This window comes from Convolutriloba macropyga, chromosome 10 (genome assembly GCF_964194025.1).
Source record: "Convolutriloba macropyga chromosome 10, txConMacr16.3, whole genome shotgun sequence".
NCBI lineage: Eukaryota > Metazoa > Xenacoelomorpha > Acoela > Convolutidae > Convolutriloba > Convolutriloba macropyga.
Window position 1 is genome coordinate 44,240,812 of NC_134477.1, and position 26,939 is coordinate 44,267,750.

General features: G+C 38.4%; 2 protein-coding genes across 2 annotated transcripts in view; one reads left to right on the forward strand and one right to left on the reverse strand.

Annotated features, from left to right (window-relative positions):
- Positions 1–5,492, forward strand: part of LOC142348580 (exostosin-1c-like) — a 22,377-nt gene extending 16,885 nt beyond the window's left edge. Inside the window, exons 8-9 of the mRNA XM_075399973.1 lie at positions 4,638–4,804; positions 5,078–5,492. Coding sequence (XP_075256088.1) covers positions 4,638–4,804; positions 5,078–5,390 — 480 coding nt within the window. The 3' untranslated portion in view covers positions 5,391–5,492. The remainder of the gene's footprint in view (positions 1–4,637; positions 4,805–5,077) is intronic.
- Positions 1–26,939, reverse strand: part of LOC142348157 (serine palmitoyltransferase 1-like) — a 467,259-nt gene that overhangs the window by 164,317 nt on the left and 276,003 nt on the right. The window lies entirely within an intron of this gene.

The window sequence follows — 26,939 nt, forward strand, 5'->3', positions numbered from 1 at the left end:
CTGAGTTCATTTTTATTGTGATAAGTTTATTAATAGCCGCCCTCATCTTCTCAGCCGGCTATTATAGCGCTCCTATTTTTTTTTACGACTCGAAGAGGAGTATTGGTTTTCTTAAGGTTTTTTTTTACCGGAAGTACTATTCGTTCAGACGCTGTTTTGACCTAAAAGTGAAAGTGAGTAAAATTGCCGTGTGAACTAATTTTTTCTGAGCGAGAGAAGTTTTTTGTTCATGCGCCGCGTTTAGTGAATGATTTTTTGACTTTGAAAAGTAGTTTTTGACTGAATGGAACATATAGATAACCGTTTTTAGCCGTTTTTTCGTCTAAGTGGCCGTTTTTTTGCTTGTAATTTGGTTTTTGTGGAAATAATTTTTATTCGATGCTATATTGAAATATCAACCTCGGAAATTGATACCACAGTGTTTTGCAGAGCCTGAAGATGCGTTTCAAGTTCAAAATTGGCACATACTTCTTGTTTTTTTTGGTTATTTTTTGCCTTTTTTTCTACTAATTTCTTTTTTTGATCTTTTAACCGTCTTTTTGTCAAAAATTCGTTAACATGGCAACTTCCTTTTGATAATTCATATGCTTGAATTCTCAACGACTCTTTCTACCTCAATGTAATTTTGTTTTATAAAATTGTGCATATGAGACTCCGATTTTGGTAGATTTTTTTCCGATTTTTCAGTTTTTTTGTATTTTGGTTTTAATTGCTAGAAATAGTCTTTTTGTGCAACATGATGGACTTTAGTTTCGTTTCAATAAAAATTCAATCATTTTTTGGCGTTAAGTTTTTGAAAAATAGTTAAAACTTTTTCACAAATGCAGTCTTAAAAGTTTTTTTGACCTTTTTTTTGCAAAATGTTCCAGTGTTTCGTGTTTTCTCTTTTTTCCATTTTTGAGTTGTCTTCGAGAGGATAGATCTTTGTATCGGATGGCTCGTTATCTTTTCTATGTCTCGAATGCTTAATAATGAAATGTTTTCGTTTTTCTTGATTTTTTTAAATTTGATTTTTAACTTTCAAAAATCAAGAATGTCATTTTGTTACGGTGTTCCTTATATTGTGTCCATATTCTTCACATTCTAGTTAGTATCATTCTAGCTTCGGGCGGGCACCTACTTTCATTTTCGGTATATTGATTTTGTCAGTTGTTAAAAAATTGAATGATTTCAGCGTGTTATTAGATTTTCGTCATTTTTCTGGTTTGCAATTGATTGGATTCAACATAAGGCAGTACTGAGAGTCTGCTAGCAAGACTTTTCCAAAACATCCACTTAATAATGGTTACTGAAACTTTCTTGCGGCCTTGGTTTTATTTTAAACGATTATTTGCCTTTGAATATTCATCTGCTGCTTATGTCTTTTCTATGATCAATTTAGTTTTTGAATAAGTACGAAATCATGTTTTCTAGCGTATGTACAAGGAAGAAGTATATGCTATTTTTTCTTAATTGCAGTGTTTAGAAATGTAATTGTCGTGGTTTTCTGATTCTTAACTTTGAGCGTTCTTTTTTTGAAAAGGTTTAACTTAGTTTCTAAGATTATTATCTGCCGTTTGCTTTCGCGATCTTTGAGATTAGAATCATGAATTAATTATTTGAGGGCAATTGATAGTCCTATCAGCTTTTTCAGCCTATCAGTATTTTGACCATGTTAATTATTTCGGACTTTTTTAACGTTACCAAACTTTTTCAATAATATAATAATTTGCTGCGTTTTGTTTCTCTTGGTGACAGTGGTTTAAGTCACCAAATTTTAGATCAGACCTGGGGAGGTAATGAGTTAATGGTTTAATACAAATGGTAATGGCTTCCGCTGCATTTACGGTTTTGTTTGTGAAGTTCTGACGCTTCGAGTCGCTTCCGGAATTCTTCCGGCTATGTTTTTTTTACTTCGTCGAATAAAAAAATGTTTCGCTTTACCTCATTTTGCCGCTTTTTCAACATTTTGCGTGATATCTTTTTGACTTCTCTAGGCTAATTTCTCTTTTCTCTCATTCTGCTAAAAGTGATTTTGAACATCAGTTGCTCAGCAAAGCAATTCAAAATGAACAGAGTCAGTATGAAAAATTGAAGTCAGAAGTAGAAACGGGATAAACCCATAAAGCCCAATTTTAGATGCCCGCTATTTGAACGTCGTTCCTATAAGTCTTAGTTACCATCTCTAATGCTTATTGGTATTGATAGTAGCCCCTGTAGCCTCTCTCTAAGAAACAGAAGTACGTTATGTTCAACTACGAAATGCCATCAAAATAAATCGGACTTAAAAAATGTTTTTGCACAAAAATTTTTTTTCAATATCTTCTTTTCTTTCAATCCCAATCATGATTATTGGAATCAACGGCGGCTATTTTCCGGCAATCTGCCGGGTATATTCAATGTGTAAAAGCCGCTAAGAAGTGATTATAGCCTTATAGACATGACCATACGCCATTGGTTGTATTAAGTTAGGTTTCGATGAATGCATGCCAACAAACTCTCATTTTACCACGCTGTAATACTATATTACTCACATGTGAACGTGCAAATTTGTGTCCGAAGACCGCATTCTTTGTTCCAGGTTTTTCTGTTTTCTGTTGATCCAGATGGAAGCAAACTGCACATTGAAATTGACGATAAATCGACAACAGATGGCTTGAGGCGGGTTACAGTGAATTCTCTTTATGACGTAGACTTGATTGTTTCAAAGGAGACATCTCACATTGTCACAATGAATTGCACTACCAGCACTGACAATTTAGCACAAAAAGTAAGGCTCATCATTCGGCTTTGAAATGACCTTTTCAATTGCTCTCAAATGAAGTATGTAGCAGTTTTATTAGTTCTGTGGTCTTTTTACGACTCGACGAGTATTGAGATTCAGCGGGTTTTTTAGCTGATGCAAGCTTGTTCATGACTTGAACTATTGACTTTTGTTTTCGAACATGTTTCGTAATGACTAGAACATGTTTTCGAGTTCTGTTTTTGAGTTCTGTTTTAGAACGTTGAATTCTGTTTTCGACCATTGGACTTTAACACTAGCTTAGGTACTAATACAAAGAATTTAGGAACTTATGGTATTACTCAGAGTGAGAAGGTAATTATGAGAAGTTTCCATCCCACAGCAGTCTCTTTTCCCTATTCAAACTACAGATCTTTATTAAAACCATGACTACAGTTCCACTAGGCTGTTAGTTTCTTCGTTTTTTCTTCTGAGATATTTCTTATTTTAGGTAAGGTTAGAATAGTAATTACATTGCACTACTCTTCGAGTCGTTTCCGGTATTATACTGGCTATGCTTTTATGCAATTTTTTGCTGGACTGATTTTTCATCTGACCCATTTGACTTTTCATCCTCGAAAACGGGATAAACAGGTAGCGCCCAGGGGGCATTAAGTTCACTAATAGCCTTTCGGCTCAACAGTCTCCAAGTATGCTATTCACAGAAAAGTTTTGGAGACGTATACTTATGGTGTGAGTTGGAAAGAGTTGGACCCCCACCACCTACACCCCCGGCCCAACTTCACTCTTCTACATCAGCCCCTCACTTCACCCTCCCCCAATCCCCGCCATTGCTTATCGTTGAGGCGGCCGCAAGGACGTGGCCCCGTGCAACCAAAGACCCCCCGCGCTGCGCTCACCTCACGCCTCTTTGATTAAGCTAAAGCTAGCCTCACTAAACGGTAGCTATCTACTGACGAAGAGCCAGCCGGTTGTTTGAGAGCAATTTGATCGACGTTAGTCGGTTGTGTTTAATAGGCGCACAGCGATAGCTGGGGCTATTATTGGCCTTCTCTTGGTTTTTTTATTTCGTCAAGATTTTTGTTTCGACCATATGACAACACAACCACTTCAAATGTGCTTTTTGTTCATTAGTTCATGCAATTTCAACTAAAGTGCGTACGTGACGTCATTTTTCGCTCACTCTCAAAAATGACTTCCTCACTTTGAAATTGACTTTTATTTACTTTAATTCAAAGCGTCAAGTGAATGTGTGTCACTCTAAATGAAGGTCATTTGAGAGCAGCTATTAGAGGCAGCAATAACCTATACAGATTTTTATCAAAATGTAAAAGCTCAGCTTTCAATGAAAAGACTAATTTTTTGGTCTGTCTTTTTTTACTGTTTTTATTTGAGACTGCAGTTCTAGGAAGCTATTGCGGCTATTTTCTGGTAATCTACCAGCTATGTTTACTTTTAGTGCTGATTGAGAAAATTTTGTATCACGGATACCTTTGATGGTTTAATATGTGCATTTCGTGAAATAATTTTCATTGATTGATAGTTTTGTCATGCCAATTGCGCTCAGATCAGGAAAGTCAAAAGAAAATTAAATGGTGAAATTTCTAAGCTTTTAATAAGCAAAACTTCTATCAATGATAAAATAAATTATTTTGAAGATTTCCAAAAGTTAAGCAATCCAGTAATTGCATTTAGGTTATCTGAGCTATAGATTAGCATGAACATTTTAAATTTATTTTCTTCTTAGTTGCAAAGGAGGGACAATTTTCTACTGGGGACCATGGGAGGCAATTGTTCAAAAAGTCTATTGAGTTTTCGTGATACAGGTGAATGTAGTTTTTGGATACCAAGAATAGTTCTCTTTGTGAAGAAGTATTATATTCTCTATACTTTAATATTTTTGATGGTTTTTTAGCTGAGATTTCTGACAGCAGTGTCTGGGGAGTACCCTGACCGTCTAATTGGGTATGACCTGGTCAACCACTTTCTCTCTTCTGCCTGGACAAACGAGTACGCTGTCTCCTCTGATGTAGAGGACTACTATAGCATGGTCAATGTCACCAACATGGCAATACATCACAAGTTAGTCCATCACAAGTCTATCAATCATCAAGTTTTTTTTGTGAAGGCGATTTTATTATTTTTACGGATAGAGCAACAAACAAAAGAAAAGCTATCGTACTGCGGAAGATATTTTTTTGTAAGACTTGAAATATAAAGAGCAAAGTTCAATTTTTAGTTTGAGACTAATGACTATAAGTTGCTAGACTGTTTAATTTTCCTGTAAAAAATATCTTTCTTTTCGTTCTGAATATATCAATTTACTAATTTCTGAAGTGTTTTCGTTTTTTGTAGATACTACTACCATCTCTTACGAACCCATTTCAACTCTTCTAATAGCGAACAGCTTCGAAGCAAGCCTCATTGTGCCTCAGTATTTCTCAACATGATGATTGCATACGTTACACAAAATCCACCCATTGGACTTAAATTCATAGAAGACGAACAAGCGCCAGTAGATGATCAAGTCGTTCCAGATCAGTATCCGGCTGATGAAAAAGGACCTGAGGACTTTTCAATGCCTCGCGAATCCGAATGTTTGCAATGGTTCAAAACTGTATTGGGATATATCCCACTTAGACATTCTAGTTCTCTTGTTCGAAACTAACTGACTACTTTACCAATAAATTTAGGTTTAGCTAAGTTTTCAACTTTTTTGTACATTTTAAACAGTTCTTTTTGTAGTGCAATTATAATTTTGCAAATGAAAGTTTTTTAAAATTCAATTATAATTGACAGATGGAAAGAGCAACGGTCTACGTGAGAGTTATCGGCGGATGGATTTGAGTAGACTTGGCGTGAAAAGAACATGTAATCCGCTTAGGTCTGATGTTTATCAACAATATATTTGTTGAAAACCGGGAAACGATAGCTGAGGCTATTATTGATTATCTTGTTTTTTATAGCTGCGAAGCTGTAAGCTGAGCGTAGCTATATTGCGGTGCTCTTGGTTTTTACGACTCGAAGAGGAGTATTGGTTTTCTTCAGGTTTTTTTTTTTTACCGGAAGTACTTTTCGTTCAGACTCTGTTTTGACCTAAAAGCGTAAGTGAGTAAAATTGCCGTGTGAACTAATTTATTCTGAGCGAGAGAAGTTTTTTGATCATGCGCTCCGTTTAGTGAATGACTTTTTGACTTTGAAAAGTAGTTTTTGACTGAATGGCACCTATAAGTAACCGTTTTTAGCCGTTTTTTCGTCTAAATGGCCCAATTTTTTTGGTTGTAATATGGTTTTTTGTAGAAATTATTTTTATTCGATGCTATATTGAATTGTCAACCTCGGAAGTTGATACCACTGTGTTTTGTGGAGCCTGAAGATTGCGTTTCAAGTTCAAAATTGGCACATATTTCTTTATTTTTTAGTTAATTTTTGTTTTTTTTCTATTAATGTTGTCATTTTGGATCTTTTAACCGTCTGTTTGTCAAAAATCAGTTAATATGGCAACTTCTTTTTGAAAACTCATGTACTCAACGCCTCTTTCTACCTCGATATAATTTTGTTTTATAAAATTGTACATATGCTAATCCGATTTTGGTAGTTTTTTCCGATTTTTGTCAGTTTTTTGGCTTCTAATTTGGTTTTACTTACTAGAAATAGTCTTTTTGTGCAAAATGAGGGGTTTCAATGTCGTTTCAATAAAAGTTCAATCATTTTTTAGCGTTAAGTTTTTGAAAAACAGTTAAAACTTTTTCATAAATGCAGTCTTAAAAGTTTTTTTGACCATTTTTTGCAAAATGTTTCAATGTTTCGTATGTTTGAATTCTACTTTTTCCTGTTTTTTTGTTCTCTTCAGGAAGATAGATCTTTGTATCGGATGACTAGTTATCTTTTCTATGTCTCGAATGCTGAACAATGAAATGTATTCGTTTTTCTTGATTTTTATAATTTGTTCTTTAACTTTCAAAAATCAAGAATGTCTTTCTGTTACGGTGTTGCTTACATTGTGCCCATATTCTTCACGTTCTAGATAGTAACATTCTAGCTTTGTTGTGGCAGATACATTTTTTTCGTTATTAATTTTTTTCAGTTGTTAAAAAATTGAATGATTTCAGCCTTTTCTTAGATTTTCGTCATTTCTTCGGTTTGCAATTGATTTCATTCAACATATAGCAGTACTGAGAGTTTGCTAGCATGCTTTTTCCAAAATGTCCTCTTATTCTTTTTTACTGCAACTTTCTTCCGGCCTTGGTATTAATTTAAACGATTTTTTGTCTTTGAATAGTGTTCTGCTGCTTATGTCTTTTCTATGATCAATTTAATTTTTGAATTAGTATGAAATCATGTTGTCTAGCACATGTACAACAAGGAAGAAGTATGTGTTGTTTTTGGTCTTAATTGCAGTGATTAGAAGTGTAATTTTAGTAGTTTTCTAATTCTTAAATTTGAGCATTCTTTTTTAAAAAGATTTAACTTAGTTTCTAATATTATTATCTGCCGTTTGCTTTCCCGATCTTTGAGATTAGAATCGTGAATTATTTGGGGGCAATTGATAGCCTTGTCAGCATTTTCAACGTATCAGTATTTTGACCATCTTAATTGTTTCGGATTTTTGTAACGTTACCAAACGTTTTCAATATTATAAAATTTTGCTGCATTTTGTTTCTCTTGGTAACAGTGGTTTAAGTTTCACCAATGTTTAGATCAGACCTCGGAAGGAAATGAGTTATTGGTTTGATGCAAAAGGTTATGGCTTCCGCTGCAATTACGGTTTTGTATGTGAAGTTTTGACGCTTCGAGTCGGTTCCGGAATTCTTCCGGCTATGTTTTTTTTTGTTTCGTCGTCTGACGCTCTTTTTTCGTTTTACATTTGTTCACACAGCAAAGCTGAAAAAGTCAAATTTTCTGAATGACTTCTTCCTCTCACTAACGGCATTTGCGCGCGTGACGTCATTTCTCACTCGCTTTAGCGAAAATTTTTTAGGTTATTTGCGTGATTAGATTTTGATCATACGTGACTTACCTCACTCAATAAAATGACTTTTGCACTTTAAAACTTAAGTTTAATTTGAATTTGTTTAAGGTCAAAGGAACTCATATGTGCAATAAAGGTCCCTAATAAGAGGCTTCTGTGGAATGAATTGTAACAAGCTTTATTAATTTATCGCTGAATTTTTTTTAGTCTAGTTTGAGCGGCGCCGATTTTTTTTTCAATTTAGATCGGTATCTGTTTCTATCTCTATTATATGGCACGCCGGTCTATTCTTTCGCAGCTATTCCGGCAATCTGCCGGCTATGTTTTTACGACTCAGAGTATTGGTGTTCTGTGGTTGGTTTAAATACCGGCAGTAATATTTGTTCAGGTGATATTTTGTGGGTAAAAGCGAACTAATACTCGCATGTGAGAGAAGACTGGTTATGCACTGGATTTCTTGGAATTCCTGCACGTTCATATTATAGTTATAAGCTGAAATCTAATTTGCGGTACTGTTGGATTTTACAATTCAAGAGTTCCGTTATTTTGATTTCTGAAACCAAATCTGAGTGGGAATTTTGATCATCCTGAGGCAAGACATGGATCGAAATGGTAGTGGTTATACAGTGAATGTCAAAGTCGAATAAGACAACAGTGTTTAAACAAAAGTTCATTTGCTGTAAAGTTGTTTAATTGTTCTGCAACAGAGTTTGAAGCAATTGTTGTATACGTTTGTGTAGCTTGATCGTTTTGTTCTAGAACTGACTTTCAATTTAACTTCTCGGGTGACTTTTTCAAGCTTGATTTCTGTTTTGCGTGACCTAAATTGCTCGTGTTTAAGAATTTAGGCGTTGCTGAAATAAATGATTTTAAGATCAGCAATCAGAACACCCTGATAGAAGTGTGGGCCATACTTCCGTCAGGTACCTCCGTCGTTTGTTCGAAGCCTCCCTTGGTTGGAGTTTTTGCACCCATAAAAAATAATGTAGGCTAACATCCCCTCAATTAAATAGCACCGCTGTAATCCGAGAGCAATCTGTGCGACGATAGTCGGTTTATATTTTCTGTTCAAGTGCAGCGATTTGACTTTGTCTGAATTGTTCAAATTTTGAGTTCAAATTGTAATTCGGGATTTGTTCTGACGTTGTTGTTTCGACGTCCGAAGCTTTTTCTGTTTTACATCTGTGCACTCAGGGGAACGATGTATTTTTTTCTGATTTTTGCATGACTTCTTTCTAGCAGTAATGGCTTTTTCGTGTTATGTTGTTTCCCACTCTCTAGCAAGAGCTTTTTCGTCAATCACGTGCATAGATTTTGATCATTCGCGGACTTATTGCACTTAGAAAGATTACTTTCTGACGTACGTTTTAAACTAGTTTTAAGTCAAAAAGTCTCAATGTTGTAAAAAGGCTAATACAAAGGCCTCTGCTGAATTGATTTTAACAAGAAAGTTTTTTTGTTTTGTAAGCCACATCAGCTCATTGCTGTATCTGTATCTAAATTATACGACGCTTGAGTCTATTTTACAAATAAGTGCAGCAGAACCTTAAAGAACAGTTTTGTTCATCTGTTCGTGCTACTCTTTTTTGCTTTGAGTGTTACGTAATGTAAAGCCAAAGCAAAAGTTATGAGTTTAAAGTCGACTGTAATGATCCTTTTATGCCAATGAACTCCATACAAATTTGAAGACGATTCTAAGTTGCTGTAAAGATTCAGGTTATCCTTTCAAATCCGCTAAGGTTAGTGTGAGGGCTGTTTAAAACTTCATGTCTATAATTTAAAAAAATCAGATTTTTTAAAAAATCTTGTTTTTTTTTTGTATGATTTTCCGTTTTTTTTTATTTTATCCATCTGGTATTCTTCGAAATGGTTTTCCCAATTTACTTGTCCTGCTATGTTTTTTAAATTCCCTTTACCTTTTGATCAAAATCAAAAGAAACGGGATAAACCCATAAAACCCGGTCACAAAGTCATAGCGCATTAGGTTATCAATGTTCATTAGAGCGATTGCTAGCTGACATCAGTATTAAGCTTAATAGCTTTCAGTTTAAAAGCTTTAAGTTTAAGTTTTTTTAGAATCTAACAAGCTGCACAGCGAATAAGAACACGTTTTGAAACTTTGAAAAGTTCTCAATTTCTATTTCTTTTTTTCGTTTTCTATTTCAACCCCCATGTGAGTCTAGAGCGTCAACGGAGGCTACTTTCCGGCAATGTGCCGACTATGTTATTTTTTTGTCAAGATAGGATTGTCAAGAACAAGGTGCACGAGGATCTTCAGATATTTCCTCTCAATGACACGTCAGCTAACCAACCGGAGATTGCTTCCTGGTTTTCTTTTTTGTTAACCCATTATGCATTTAAAAATCTGTTCTGCTTCAAAAAATTGTTATCGTAGGTTCGGTGTTTAGTCAAGCTATTCATAGACAAGGCGCGGCATAGAATTATGAAACTCATTACTAATTCTTCAAAAGATTCTCTTCGAAAAGTTTTATGCTGCAGATATCAATTCATTTATCACAAAAAGCAAAACTAGTACAAATTATTTAAGAGAAATGAAGCAAATACAGTTAACTAAATGATATAACAAATTATGCTATCATTTCAAATTCGAATAACGATATTTTTAAAATTACTTTCAGTATCGGAGCTTCACCGGGTGAGTTTAATAATGATGATGAAAAAGACTTTAAGGTAGTCAAAATCAGCAGATGGTTTTTTACAGCTGAAGGAAAAGACACTTAAAATTTAATCAGTTGTGAGTCCTCATTTCAAACCAATAAATTACTATTTTGGCGTCAGAAATGCCCTAAAATGTGTCATGACCAAATTTACCATTAATGAGCATGAAACTTTGATACATGACTTTGCTTAGTTTTGCATGATCGCTTAAAAACTATGTGCGCCAAAACAAAAGTGCAACAAAACGGATTTTTGGTTCAAAATGTCTGAATAAAGGAAATTTTATTGTCATCTTCAGAAATTTATAAGCAATCAACGAAGACAAAGTAAGCAAATGAAATGTGGAAATTGTATGTTTGGCCTGCAGGTTCGATGCACAGAATCTGACCAAACCATCACCCAAAATTTTCTAAGATCATGCAAACAAAACATCAATTTTTTTTAGTTTTGATCGTATGTAAATTCAACCATTAATTTGCTGTGGTCTTACATATCCTAGCGATTAACATTAGTGTTGATCTTACACAAACTTAAGACTTGTATTTTATAGTGTATTAGAGCGTTTTTCTTACATAAAGTTAACACTTAATTTTCAGCTGAACTTTGAAAATAGCTGTCATCTTCTGAATTTCTGCTAGGCTCAACAGTGAGGGGAATTTGTGGCCCAGAAGATCAATCAAATAAACTAAATCAAAGGTTTTAAATTGGTAAAGCGAGCGCTACTTTTTCACTCTGCTATTTCCTCTTATCCACTCTTGTACGCTGTTGCAAATTAGGTTGCCTTGAAATTAGTTAATTTACAATGAGGACCGTATTATCAAATCTGGTTATATGGATAACAAAAGTAAGAACATTACTAGCGCATCAATGGAAAGGAAAAACTCAAGACAATTTATAAAAGTAATTAAAATACTAACAACAATTTCCGCGGTTCACTTCCCAAATGAACTAAACAAAAAACGCTCAAAATATCCCAACTGGTCTTGCAATTACAAACTTCCAAAGTTCAGTCTCACTTAGCTCTCAAATTTTCTGGTTCTCTCTGCTTTTCACACTAGCTTCAAAAAATTAGTCTCACTAAACCAAGTGCTTTCTCTAACTTGAGCAAAAATCTCTCCTGAGTCCAAACTTCTTCTGTGTCTCACAAGACAACTCTCTCCAACCCTCTAACATTTCTCTGCGTGTCACTTCATTTTATACTTAACCAACACGTTCTTATCTTGAGCAAGCAAACAAACCTTAGCTCTTAAGTAAACTGTTGGGTTATGGACTTTCGCAAGCGGAATGAAAAGCGTTTTTAACTAAGTAAAAGAATTAAATTCTCAAAAATGAGAGAATAACAAAATAATATTTTACAGTAGAATTTAGAGATTTACAGGAGAGATCTGATTATTAGATCAAGATGGTGATTTGAATGTGGGGATGAAAAAGGACTCAAAAATCAGCTGTATATATACCCATTATAAGTGTGAAAAAGTCAAGATACAAAACTAATCTTAGCACCGTGATTTATAGTGGGGGTAGCAAAGGTTACCCAATATGGTTTGCTTCTGCAAATCAGTCGCAAAGGGAACCATAAATGGAATGCATTTGCACTTTTCTAAGAATTCATTCACACTTCCGGAGATATCATCATCATTTAATACATGCTGGGAAGATTTTACATCAATTAATCTAACTCTATTAATAGTTATCTAGATTCACCAATTTGAACCGAATATTGATTCTAAGCACCATTTCTTGACGATTCATTTATATAATTTCTTTGATCGAAGTCATATTGCTTGTCTTTCTAATCAGGTAAGTCAAACTTTCTTTCTAATTCTCACTAGAATTAGGACTATAGTTTAAGACTATAGTTTGATCGATATTCTAACACCCCGTCTCATACTTGAGCTGATTGCGTAGAGTCTGTTCCCATCAAAACTGCTCTGAATGTTTCCACATTCGAAACGGGTAAGGACTTTGTGAAGATATCCGCTGCCATTTTGTCTGTAGGAACGTAATGAATTGAAATTGTCCCATCCTCCGTCTTGTCCGGATGAAGTGAAACTTTGTTTCGATGTGCTTGCTCCTTTTGTGCATGACTGGGTTTTGGCAGAGTCTGATACATCTTTGATTGTCTTCTCCATTTGCTATTGGACGTTTCTGTTGGATGCCAAAATCCTCTAGAAGTTGTTTCAGGTAGAGTGCTTCCTGAACTCCTGCTGCCATGCCCTGATATTCTGCTTCTGATGAAGAAAGAGCAACTGTCGCCTGCTTCTTGATACCCCAGCTGAGTGCTGCGCCACGTCCGTTGAGCTTGAAGTAATAGCCCGTTGTTGATTTTCTGTCGTTCACGTCTCCAGACCAGTCTGCATGACTTTCTCCCCACTAAATCATAACTAGCCTCTTTTGTGTAAGTCAGTTTTAAACATTTTGAACCTCGAAGATATCGCAGAAGTCTTTTTCCGCACATCCTCTGGTCCACTTCTTCGACTCCGTTCTGTGCTGTCTGAAGTTTCAAATTAAAATCAGCTGCAGTTCTTGAGGGTTTGCATTGATCCATTTAAAACCACTCAAGCATTGTTTCTACGTAGCGTTCTTGGTCGACTGTGACTTTGCCTTTTTCTTGTCTGATTCTTAGACCCAGAAACCAGTGTAGTCTCCCTCTGTCTTCCATGTGAAAGGTTGCTTCTAGTGCCCTCTTGACATCAGAGACCACTGTCATACTTCATGATGCTACTATGATGTCGTCAACCCAGACGAAGATGAAGGTGTGATCCTCTGCCTCTGGTCTTCCGAACAAGCAGTGATTGTTCCTGCTTCTGGTGAACCCCTGTCTCAGTAGGAGTTTTGCCAGCTCTTTGTACCAATTGTTAGCAGCCTGTTTCAAACCAAAAAATGATTTATTTAGTCGACATACTAACTTCTCCCCATCTGATCCGCGTTTTACAAACTCCTGTGGCTGTTCCAGATACACTTCTCCCTCGATTGGTGAGTGCAAGAAAGCAGTCTTCACATCAAATTGGTGCATCACATGGCCCTGCTTCGCTGATAGCTGAAGTAGAATCCTGAATGTCTCTGGTTTGCAGGTAGGCGCAAAAGTCTCAAAGTAGTTCAGTCCTTCCACTTGTTTGAAGCCTTTCGTAACATAGCGCGCTTTGTATTTGTCCATCTGACCACTGGTTCCCAATTTCACTTTGTAGACCCATTTGCCCGGTATGACGTCCCTGTCTCACTAGGTTCCAAATCTCGTTGTCTTGGAGTGCCTTGACCTCGTCCTTCGTTGTTGGTGCCACTGGTCCCAATCGTCACCTTGCTTGGCTTCGTAGACTGTTTTGGGTTCCACATAGTCGCCCTCAGTCACAACAAGATGGTTCCTGACTTCTCCAAAAAACTGCGGAACATTCATTATTCGTGTCCGTCGTCGTGTTCCAGTGCATCTTCATTGAAGCCAACTGTCTCTAACTGTGAGAAGTCTTCTGTGTCACTCTCTTCCAGTGACTCTGGGTCTCTGTGACCCCCTCTTGTTGCAGTAGATCCTTCACCTAGTGCTGTTTCTCCAACATCCGAGGCCTCTTGTCTCAGTGTTGTTTCTTGAGTATTCACGCTCCCTGCGTCATGCCACTCCTCCTTTATTGCAGTAGATGTGTCTTGTCGGTCTCTGTTGTCATCGTCTTGATGACCATCATCTGGGTGTCAGATTCCTAGTTCCGACCCATCATCTAGTAGGTCAGCCGTTTCTTTGTTGTCAGGGATTGAGCCCACTTCAGACTCATTGATGATCAAATCTCGAACTGCCATCTCCTTGCGTGTGTTGGGTATGTACACCAGGTATCCGTTTTCTCCTTATCAGCCATATCCTCAGGCTGGCCAGTGCTTCACTCTTTACCTTAAGCAAGTCCACAAACACAAACTTTGGGTACTGGTCTGCAAACACACGGCAAAACCGGAACCCTGACAGTGACTCTTCTCTGAAAGGTCCCATCACGTCTGTGAACACCCTCGCCAGCTTTTTTTTGCTTGGGCCTCTGCCACTCTTGGTACTGGATTCTTTGTGATCTGGGCCAATGCGCACACATTGCATGCATCATCGAGTTCTCCCACTGTCTCTGGTGCATTCCTGACCCCATCCGCTTGATTAAAATGACCCAATTGTCTGTGGCACTTCCTTGCACTGTCAAGTTTCACGCTGTTGGAACTCATCTTGAATTCCAGAACGCTGCAGGGTAAGTAAAACAAATTTTTTTCTTGTGTTAGTTTTAACCGAGTTCCCTTCTGGAGTTTCATGCAGCTGTTTCCTGTCTCGAAAGTGAAGCTATGTTCCCAATCCTTGCATCTTGAGACTGATAGGAGGTTTGAAGAATAGTCCGGCACACACAGAACATTTTTGAGTTCGCATTGGAATTCCCCTTTGTTTGAGGGTATGCTGATCCTCACACAACCTCTGCCCACCACTCTGGAAGTCTCTCCGTTGGGATATCTGACCACTGATTGAATGGGCACAAAGTCCAGGAACGCATCGATGTTCGTCACTATGTGATCTGTACAACCACTGTCCACTAGCATGCCTGCTGTCTTCCACTGGGTAAGAGCTGCCGAGCATTCCGCGTCTGGTGTAGCCAATGTTGGACCCATTGCCACTGACTCATGTTTGCCTCCATTTCTTTGTCTCTTGCATGCCCTGTCTAGGTGACCCTTCTCACCACACTTGCTGCATTGTGCTGTCTCCTTCTTCCTGCAGTCCTTGGCAAAGTGTCCAGGGATCCCACACACAAAGCAGTTTCCTTTCTTGGGTCCCTTCTTGAAGTCACGCTTCACTGCCAGTGCCACTGGACCACTTTGTCCCTTGTGTCTCGGCACCGTGCTCTCATGAAAGTTCTGCAACCTTTTCCTCAACTCTATGAAGTTCGTTGCCGGGTTGAAGCTTTCCTGTATAACAAAACTTTCATACCTCATTGGCAGACCATTGAGGACCAAGGCGCTGAAGAGGGTCTCTGAGACTGCTTCCCCTGCTTCTTGTAGCCTTGTGAGCAACTCCTGTCCTCTGATGAAAAAGCTGTCCAAATCCTCAGAATTCTCGAGCTGCAGTCGAGCAAGCTAAGCTACTAAAGTCAACACTGTTGGCGTCTCCACACTCTGAAATCTCTCTTGCAAAAGCTTCCAAGCCTTTGCTCCATCTCTAATGCCATCATCTCCCACACAGTCATGTCTCATCAGTATCAGGGTTGTTGCATCTAGAGTCAGTGCCAGATGGCACCATACATTGTTCCGTTTCTCCTTGATGTCTGCAACTTCTTTCTCATATGCATCCTTCAGCACCTTGTGGTTCTTCTTCTCATCATTGGTTGCCCCATTGGCCAGTGGCTCAGGCTCATTGGGTTGCTCCTCTGTCCCCAGTAGTGATTTGTAGAGTCCCTTCGTCTGCATCATCACCACAAATCTTGTGCTCCAGATTGGAAAGTCCTGTGCCTCTCCTGTGTAGGTCAGCAGCTTCACCGTCTGTTGATCCATTGGAGTTTGAGCAGGCAAAACAGCTGTGAACAGAAAAGGTACTAAGCAGAAAAGGATTATGACTGTCAACAACAAATTAGTTTTGTTTTGGAAATTAATTTTATGACTTAGAAAGTTGCTGGGCCCAAAACCTGTTGGGTTATGGAATTTCGCAAGCGGAATGAAAAGCGTTTTTAACTAAGTAAAAGAATTAATTTCTCAAAAATGAGAGAATAACAAAAAGATATTTTACAGTAGAATTCTGAGATTTACAGGAGAGATCTGATTATTAGATCAAGATGGTGAATTGAATTTGGGGATGAAAAAGGACTCAAAAATCAGCTGTATATATACCCATTATCAGTGTGAAAAAGTCAAGATACAAAACTAATCTTAGCACCGTTATTTATAGTTCATTTCTATAATTTCTTTGATCGAAGTCATATTGCTTGTCTTTCTAATCTGGTAAGTCAAACTTTCTTTCTAATTCTCACTAAGTATTTTCTCACGAACGTATTCTAACATAAACCTTGCCACTTACACTTGAAATCTATCCAGTGGGAGGGCTTTGTTTGCTGTGCAAACAAATTATTGCAGAATTTTGATCTGTCATTCAACTGCTACCAACCATTGTTCAACTTTCACCTTATTTTAAGTAAACAAACTAACTTCGCTTTATCGCACATTTTGCACATGTCTTTGCCACTACGGTTTTATTTGTAAACACATGGACCTCGCTTTGAAAAACTGATATTGCTCCATTTCCTCTCCCTATCAACTAGTTGCAATCAAACCCTGTCAAAAACAATGTGTTAAATAAATAACTAAACACTTTTAATGCTATGAGCAATTGTAACTCCTTTGTTTTCAAACAATTTCATGCAATTCCCTGCAATCAAAAATGTTAAAAAAAAATTCTAAAAGCCCAAATTTTGATCTCCAGGGGTCAATTAGGGGTCAGCCGTCCAAAAAGAGCGGTCAGGTTGATAAAAATGACTGTTGTCACAGAAAATCCATTCACAGATGCACCTACCCAAAAATTTTTATGACCTTACTCTTAATAGGACACAAGCAGTGCACGCGCACATGTGTCGTGGGTGTTCCGCAGGAGATTAAAATTTAAAAGGTCATATCTCGTGTTCGGGGGGTCAAAATCACTTCGGGTAAAAATATGTAGTAACTGTACGGTTCCAACTGGTTGCGTGCCGAAAATCATCATCCTAGCGTTTTACATTGCGAATCGTTTGCCTTCTCAAGTTTTTTCAGGCGTCCTGGGTGCTGAAAGCCAAGAAATCCGAGTTCGTCAAAAACTTACCGGGTTGGCAATTTTTGTCACTAACTGTCTCAGGTTATCATATTATTAAATTTCAAAGTCATCCGGCGGCTCAAAATTAGCAATTTCCAGTTTTCGGCATTCGGGTCATCCCGAAGCACGGGCGTGTGGTCGGAATCTGGAGTTAAAATATCACCAATCGAAAGCCCTTAAAAAGTTAAACTCAAACTCCAAAAATCATAGGGCTGCTACCAATACTCCACGAGCAATTCAAACTTACGTTCCGCAGCTTTGGCGTGCGTTAGTCCCGTGCAGGTTGGTGGGAGTCAAATCTGGCATCAAAATCAATTTCCTCTTACCCAAAATTAGTCTATTCCCCAAATTCCAGGTCAATCCTACTTCAGCTTTCCGAGAAATTTATTTTTCCGTTTAACTAACTGTTTTTTAAAGACAATTGCCTGTTCTTCTTTCAAAATGCGAATAAATTTCTCCCACAAATTTCTGAAACATTTCCATGATCACCCAGTACAATACTGCACAAGTATATACTGGTGCGACTGGTGTACAACGGTATTTCATTCACAAACTATCAAATTTTTACTTAAAATATCAAATACTTTCAAATCACACCACTTCCGGTGCTAATAACTGTAACGAAAAACTGTAACTGGCCGCGCATCCCTACTGTGTATGATCAATCTTTAAGGGAACATCCCCACAAATTTTCAGGGGCCACTGACCAATATAACTTAATCATTGGTGGGGGAACAGTTTTGTGGGTGCGCATTATTTTGCAAAATCGAAATCGAAATTTTATTCAATTAAAACAAACAGAAAGTGATTAACATAGCCCCTTCCTTCCTCAATAACATTCAGCTGGAACTTTTGCATTGGAATTCGCATTGGAATTCCACTTTGTTTGAGGGTATGCTGATCCTCACACAACCTCTGCCCACCACTCTGGAAGTCTCTCCGTTGGGATTTCTGACCACTGATTGAATGGGCACAAAGTCCAGGAACGCATCGATGTTCGTCTTTATGTGATCTGTACAACCACTGTCCACTAGCATGCCTGCTGTCTTCCACTGGGTAAGAGCTGCCGAGCATTCCTCGTCTGGTGTAGCCAATGTTGGACCCATTGCCACTGACTCATGTTTGCCTCCATTTCTTTGTCTCTTGCATGCCCTGTCTAGGTGACCCTTCTCACCACACTTGCTGCATTGTGCTGTCTCCTTCTTCCTGCAGTCCTTGGCAAAGTGTCCAGGGATCCCACACACCAAGCAGTTTCCTTTCTTGGGTCCCTTCATGAAGTCACGCTTCACTGCCAGTGCCACTGGACCACTTTGTCCCTTGTGTCTCGGCACCGTGCTCTCATGAAAGTTCTGCAACCTTTTCCTCAACTCTGTGAAGTTCGTTGCCGGGTTGAAGCTTTCCTGTATAACAAAACTTTCATACCTCATTGGCAGACCATTGAGGACCAAGGCGCTGAAGAGGGTCTCTGAGACTGCTTCCCCTGCTTCTTGTAGCCTTGTGAGCAACTCCTGTCCTCTGATGAAAAAGTTGTCCAAATCCTCAGAATTCTCGAGCTGCAGTCGAGCAAGCTAAGCTACTAAAGTCAACACTGTTGGCGTCTCCACACTCTGAAATCTCTCTTGCAAAAGCTTCCAAGCCTTTGCTCCATCTCTAATGCCATCATCTCCCACACAGTCATGTCTCATCAGTATCAGGGTTGTTGCATCTAGAGTCAGTGCCAGATGGCACCATACATTGTTCCGTTTCTCCTTGATGTCTGCAACTTCTTTCTCATATGCATCCTTCAGCACCTTGTGGTTCTTCTTCTCATCATTGGTTGCCCCATTGGCCAGTGGCTCAGGCTCATTGGGTTGCTCCTCTGTCCCCAGTAGTGATTTGTAGAGTCCCTTCGTCTGCATCATCACCACAAATCTTGTGCTCCAGATTGGAAAGTCCTGTGCCTCTCCTGTGTAGGTCAGCAGCTTCACTGTCTGTTGATCCATTGGAGTTTGAGCAGGCAAAACAGCTGTGAACAGAAAAGGTACTAAGCAGAAAAGGATTATGACTGTCAACAACAAATTAGTTTTGTTTTGGAAATTAATTTTATGACTTAGAAAGTTGCTGGGCCCAAAACCTGTTGGGTTATGGAATTTCGCAAGCGGAATGAAAAGCGTTTTTAACTAAGTAAAAGAATTAATTTCTCAAAAATGAGAGAATAACAAAAAGATATTTTACAGTAGAATTTAGAGATTTATAGGAGAGATCTGATTATTAGATCAAGATGGTGAATTGAATTTGGGGATGAAAAAGGACTCAAAAATCAGCTGTATATATACCCATTATCAGTGTGAAAAAGTCAAGATACAAAACTAATCTTAGCACCGTTATTTATAGTGGGGGTAGCAAAGGTTACCCAATATGGCTTGCTTCTGCAAATCAGTAGCAAAGGGAACCATAAATAGAATGCATTTGCACTTTTCTAAGAATTCATTCACACTTCCGAGACATCATCATCATTTAATACATGCTGGGAAGATTTTACATCAATTAATCTAACTCTAATAATAGTTATCTAGATTCACCAATTTGAACCGAATATTGATTCTAAGCACCAGTTCTTGACAATTCATTTCTATAATTTCTTTGATCGAAGTCATATTGCTTGTCTTTCTAATCTGGTAAGTCAAACTTTCTTTCTAATTCTCACTAAGTATTTTCTCACGAAGATATTCTAACATAAACTTTGCCACTTACACTTGAAATCTATCCAGTGGGAGGGCTTTGTTTGCTGTGCAAACAAATTATTGCAGAATTTTGATCTGTCATTCAACTGCTACCAACCATTGTTCAACTTTCACCTTATTTTAAGTAAACAAACCAACTCCGCTTTATCGCACATTTTGCACATGTCTTTGCCACTACGGTTTTCTTTGTAAGCACATGGACCTCGCTTTGAAAAACTGATATTGCTCCATTTCCTCTCCCTATCAACTAGTTGCAATCAAACCCTGTCAAAAACAATGTGTTAAATAAATAACTAAACACAACTAATGCTATGAGCAATTGTAACTCCTTTGTTTTCAAACCATTTCATGCAATTCCCTGCAATCAAAAATGTTGAAAAAAATTCCTAAAAGCCCAATATTTAATCTCTAGGGGTCAATTAGGGGTCAGCCGTCCAAAAAGAGCGGTCAGGTTGATAAAAATGACTGTTGTCACAGAAAATCCATTCACAGATGCACCTACCCACAAATTTTTATGACCTTACTCTTAATAGGACACAAGCAGTGCACGCGCACATGTGTCGTGGGTGTTCCGCAGGAGATTAAAATTTAAAAGATCATATCTCGTGTTCTGGGGGTCAAAATCACTTCGGGTAAAAATATGTAGAAACTGTACGGTGCCAACTGGTTGCGTGCCGAAAATCATCATCCTAGCGTTATACATTGCGAATCGTTTGCCTTATCAAGTTTTTTCAGGCGTCCTGGGTGCTGAAAGCCAAAAAATCCGAGTTCGTCAAAAACTTACCGGGTTGGCAATTTTTGTCACTAACTGTCTCAGGTTATCATATTATTAAATTTCAAAGTCATCCGGCGGCTCAAATTTACCAATTTCCAGTTTTCGGCATTCGGGTCATCCCGAAGCACGGTTGTGTGGTCGAAATCTGGAGTTAAAATATCACCAATCGAAAGCCCTTAAAAAGTTAAACTCAAACTTCAAAAATCATAGGGCTACTACCAATACTCCACGAGTAATTCAAACTTACGTTCCGCACCATGGGCGTGCGTTAGTCCCGTGCAGGTTGGTGGGAGTCAAATCTGGCATCAAAATCAATTTCCTCTTACCCAAAATTAGTCTATTCCCCAACTTCCAGGTCAATCCTACTTCAACTTTCCGAGAAATTTATTTTTCCGTTTAACTAACTATTTTTTAGTGACAATTGCCTGTTCTTCTTTCAAAATGCGAATAAATTTCTCCCACAATTTTCTGAAGCATTTCCATGATCACCCAGTACAATACTGCACAAGTATATACTGGTGCGACTGGTGTACAACGGTATTTCATTCACAAACTATCAAATTTTTACTTAAAATATCAAATACTTTCAAATCACACCACTTCCGGTGCTAATAACTGTAACGAAAAACTGTAACTGGCCGCGCATCCCTACTGTGTATGATCAATCCTTAAGGGAACATCCCCACATATTTTCAGGGGCCACTGATCAATATAACTTAATCATTGGTGGGGAAACAGTTTTGTGGGTGCGCATTATTCTGCAAAATCGAAATTGAAATTTTATTCATTTAAAACAAACAGAAAGTGATTATCATAACCCCTTCCTCCCTCAATAACATTCAGCTGAAAATTCGTTTATTTTTAGATAAAATAGACAGTAGAAAATACTTTGAAGTTGCGCAACTTTTACAATCTGGCATTTTCCCTTGAAAAAGCACTTATATTACAAGATAAAGATTATGCCGCCGGAGCAAGAAATATTTCACAAAAGACGGCCATCTCTATCTTATGAATTCTAACTTGGAAGTTTTGCACCGTTGGAATGCCCGCGGTAAATTATTAGAGCTCTACCCAGAAGGTGGACATCCCGCTGGGAAGCATTTGGGGGAAGAGTAAAAAAACATATTCCGCTGTTGATATTAGAGAGATATGCACTGCAATATCATAAAAATGTTTAATTTGCAACGACAAAGTGCTTCATAAATACCACAAAGCTCCTATGCGCTTTATATTAGAAGCTGCACTCGATCGGGTATGTCGCGAAACAGCACTCAAACAATATAGAAGACATTGCCACGAATTAGTTGTTGGGTAAGTTCAGTCTATTTAAACAAAAATTCAAATAAATCTGTTTTCTTTAACTCTGTCTACTTTCAGTCAGCCTGATTTCGATACTGCACTTTATGATCCAGGTATTTTAGATACCGCTAACTTGAGATAAAACTGTGTCAATGCATATTTATCTACAATTTTTACTGGTAACCGTTCAGTTAAAATAATTTCCCACGGGGCGGGGGGGTATCGGCATCCCCTACTAGTTAAGTCTTTCTTTTGCAAAATTAAATTCCTTCATGCCAAATCAAAACTCGATTTCTCGTCAAAATATTTAGTTCACTTCAAATTTTCGCTCTCTAGTGGATTTCTATTGTTAAATAACTCATTTCGACTTTTGCTTTATGCACAAATACAACTTTGCTAAGTGATCAAAATATTTTGACAGGCCAAAATGCTTTTGTTAATTAGTTTGTCTGCTTCAGGTATATCACTCAACTCGCTTAAGTGGCGCTTTCCAAACAATAACCCTTTAAGAAATAATGCTTATTTCAAACACCTGAGTAACTTGTCTTATTTGACCTAAATTATCTAACTTACTCGCAGTATTTGCTTACGACATTTACCTGCGTTCTACATTCCTCCCTCCTAGATTTTTATTTCCCCAAAAAAATGCTAGCCGTTATCCTTTGACCCGATTCACTTACCCCTGCATTCATTAACAAATGTCGACCTAGTGAAGTGAGCCACCTAGGTTTACTTCCGGTTTAACAAACAAAAAGGCTTGAACAACTTAGCTGTCGTAGTCCCTCTAATCATACACTCGCGCACCTGTAACTTAGAAAGTTCTTCCTCTGATGCTTGAATGGATGTCCACCTCTCCTCGTAGCTGCCATTTCACCTATAATCCTGCCAATAATGCTGTCTTGATACTTCCAAACGGCTCCTTCTCTCCCTGCAACACAAAGATCGGTTCCCCAGCAACAGCTTTGAAATCTCAGGAAATCGCGATGCAGTCCTCTCAACTTTCGGCTCAGCTTCCATCGAAAACCAGCTTAAATCCTCCCTCCTATGCTGTTGATCATCATAGACACAATCGCAAAACCCTGTAGCCATTGACTTCTAATCGGATTTCCCTGTTTTTTCAATTCCGGCACTTTCCTTTTGATGTTCATCCGTTGGTTCGACCGAAACACCACCATTAAGCTGACTTTCGATCAATTGAGATTGCACCCCTTCCTACAGCTCTTCTCTCTACAGCGCGAAGTTGTTACGGTCTGTTGCTGTCTCAACATTATGCCCATTCTGTGCTTGAGATACCAACTGCCGATCATCCGCTCATTCGAGATACAACTGTGTCAGTGCATTTTTATCTACAATTATTACTGGTAACCGTTCATTTAAAATAATTTCCGACGGGGCGGAGGAGGTAATTGGCACCCCCTACTAGTTAAGTCTTTCTTTGGCAAAAGTAAATGTCTTCATGCCAAATCAAAACTCGATTTCTCGTCACTTCAAATGATCGCTCTCTAGTGGATTTCTAATATTAAATCACTCATTTCGACTTTTGCTTTATGCACAAATACAACTTTGCTAAGTGATCGAAATATTTTGACAGGCCAAAATGCGTTTGTTTTTTAGTTTGTCTGTTTAAGGTATATCACTCGACTCCCCTAAGTGGCGCTTTCAAAACAAAAACCCTTTAAGAAAAAACGTTTATTTCAAACACCTAATTAACTTGTCTAACTTGACCTATATTATCTAATATACTCGCAGTATCTGCATATGACAATTTCCTGCGTTCTACATTCTTCCCTCCTAGATAATTATTCTCCCAAATACTTACAAGCCGTTATCCTGTGACCCGGATAATTTACTCGTACAAACATTAACAAATGTCGACCTAGTGAAGTGAGCCACCTCGGTTTAGCTCCGGTTTAACAAACAAAAAGGCTTGAAAAACTTAGCTGTCGTCGTCCCTCTAATCATACGTTCGCGCACCTGTAACTTAGAAAATTCTTTCTCTGACGCTTGATTGGATGTCCACGCCTCCTCCCACTGTAGCTGCCATTTCACTTATAATCCTGCCATGAATGCTGTCTTGATGCTTACAAACGGGTACTTCTCTCCTTCCTACTCAAAGATGGTTTCTCCAGCAACAGCTTTGCAATCTCAGGAAATCGCGATGCGGTCCCTCTCTCAACTTTCTGCTCAGCTTCCATCGAAAACCCGCTTAAATCCTCCCCCCTATGCTGTTGATCATCATAGACACAATCGCACAACCCTGTAGCCATTGACTTCTAATCGGATTTCCCTGTTTTTTCAATTCCGGCACTTTCCTTTTGATGTTCATCCGTTGGTTCGACCGAAACACTACCATTAAGCTGACTTTCAATCAACTGAGATTGCTACCCTTCCTACAACTCTTCTCCCGACAGCGCGAAGTTGTTTCAGTCTGTTGCTGCCTCAACATTATGCCCATTCTGTGCTTGAAATGCCAACTGCCGATCATCCGCTCATTCGAGATACAACTGTGTCAGTGCATGTTTATCTACAATTATTACTGGTAAGCGTTAACTTAATACAACTACCCACAGTAAGGGAGTAATTGGCAACCCCCCAACCCGACTAGTTATGTTTATCTTTGGTAAAACTAATTTCACTCACTTCACATCAAACTATTTCTCTTCAAAGTATCTAGTTCACTTCAAATGTTCGCTCTCTAGTGGATCTCCAACGTTAAATCACACATTTGGAATTTTACCTGATGCACAATTACAACTTTGCTAAGTAATTGAAATAAATTGACAGGTCAAATTCCTTTTGTTCATTAATTTGTCTGTTTAAGATATATCACTCAACTCCCCTAAGTGGCGCTCTCGAAACATTAACCCTTTAAGAAAGAATGCTTATTTCACATGTTGGGTTATGGACTTTCGCAAGCGAAAAAAAAGCGTTTTTAACTAAGTAGAAAAATTAATTTCTCAAAATGAGAGAATAACAAGAATGATATTTTACAATAGAATTTAGAGACTTACAGGAGAGATCTGATTATTAGATCAAGATGGTGATTTGATTTTGGGGATGAAAAAGGCTCAAAAACCAGCTGTATATAAACCCATTATCAGTGCGAGAAAGTCAAGATACAAACCTAATCTTAGCACCATGATTTACGATGATTTAGAGTGGGGGTCGCACAGATTACCCAAAATGGTTTGCTTCTAAATTTCCCAGAAATCAGTCGCAGGGGATACCATAGACGGTATGCATTTACACTTTTCCAAGAATTCGTTCACATTTCCGGTGGTATCATAATCATTCAATACATGCTGGGAAAATTTTACATCAAATAATCTCACTCTAATAATAGTTATCTAGATTCACTAATTTGAACCGAATATTGATTCTAAGCACAATTTCTGGTAGATTCTTTTATATAATATCTCTGATCAAGTTCAATTTGCTTTTGTCTTTCTAATCTGATAAGTTAAACTTTCTTTCTAATTCTCACTAAGTTTCAGACTATAGTTTGATCAATATTCTAACACCTCCACTCAGACTTGAGTTGATTGCGTAGAGTCTGTTCCCATCAAAACAGTCCTGAATGTTCCCACCTTCGATACGGATAAAGATTTCGTGAAGATGTCGGCTGCCATTTTCTCAGTAGGAACGTAATGAAATGAGATAGTCCCATCTTCCGTCTTGGCCTGAATGAAGTGCAATTTTGTCTCAATGTGTTTGCTCCTCTTGTGTATGACTGGGTTTAGGCACAATTTGATGGTTGTCCTCTCCAATTGCTTTTGGATGTTTTTGTTGGAAGCCGAATTCCTCCAGGTCTTGTTTTCGATACAATGCTTCTTGGACTGCTGCTGCCATGCCCTGATATTCTGCTTCTGTTGAAGAAAAAGCAACTGTGGCCTGCTTCCTGACACTCCAGCTGAGTGCTGGGCCACGTCAGTTGAGCTTAAAGTAGTAACCCGTCGTTGATTTTCTGTCGTTCACGTCACCAGACCAGTCTGCATCACTTTCCCTCACTAAATCATAACTAGCTTCATTTGTGTAAGTCAGTTTTAAACATTTTGAACCTCGAAGATATCGCAGAAGTCTTTTTCCGCACATCCTCTGGTCCACTTCTTCGACTCCGTTCTGTGCTGTCTGAAGTTTCAAATTAAAATCAGCTGCAGTTCTTGAGGGTTTGCATTGATCCATTTAAAACCACTCAAGCATTGTTTCTACGTAGCGTTCTTGGTCGACTGTGACTTTGCCCTCTTCTCGTCTGATTCTTAGACCCAGAAACCAGTGTAATCTCTCTATGTCTTCCATGTGAATTGTTGCTTCGAGTGCCTTTCTGACATCGGAGATCACTGTCTTGCTTCTTGCTGCCACTTTGAAGTCGTCAACCCAGACCAATATGAAGGTGTGACCCTCTGTCCCTGCTCCTGCGAACAAGCAACGGTCATTCCTGCTTCTGGTGAACCCCTGTCTCAGTAGGAAATTTGCCAGTTCCTTACACAAGTTGTTGGCTGTCTGTTTCAAACTATAAATTAATTTATTAAGTCGGCTTACTAACTTCTCTCCATCTGATCCTTGTTTTACAAACTCCTGGGGCTGTTCCAGATACATATCTTCCTCTATTGGTGAAAGCAGGAAAGCCGTCTTGAAATCATACTGGTGCATCACACGGCCTTGCTTCGCTGATAGTTGAAGTAGAATCCTGATTGTCTCTGGCTTACAGGCAGGTGCAAAAGTCTCAAAGTGTTCGAGTCCTTCCACCTGTTTGAAGCCCTTCGCCACATAGCTTGCTTTGTATTTGTCCACTTGACCACTGGGTTCCAATGACGTCCCTGTCTGTGAGTGGTCTCACTAGGTTCCAAGTCTCACTGTATTGGAGTGCTTTGACCTCGCCCTTCATTGTTGGTGCCACTGGTCCCAGTCGACACCTTGCTTGGCTTCGTAGACTGTTTTGGGTTCCACATAGTCAACCTCAGTCACAGCAAGATGGGTCCTGACTTCTC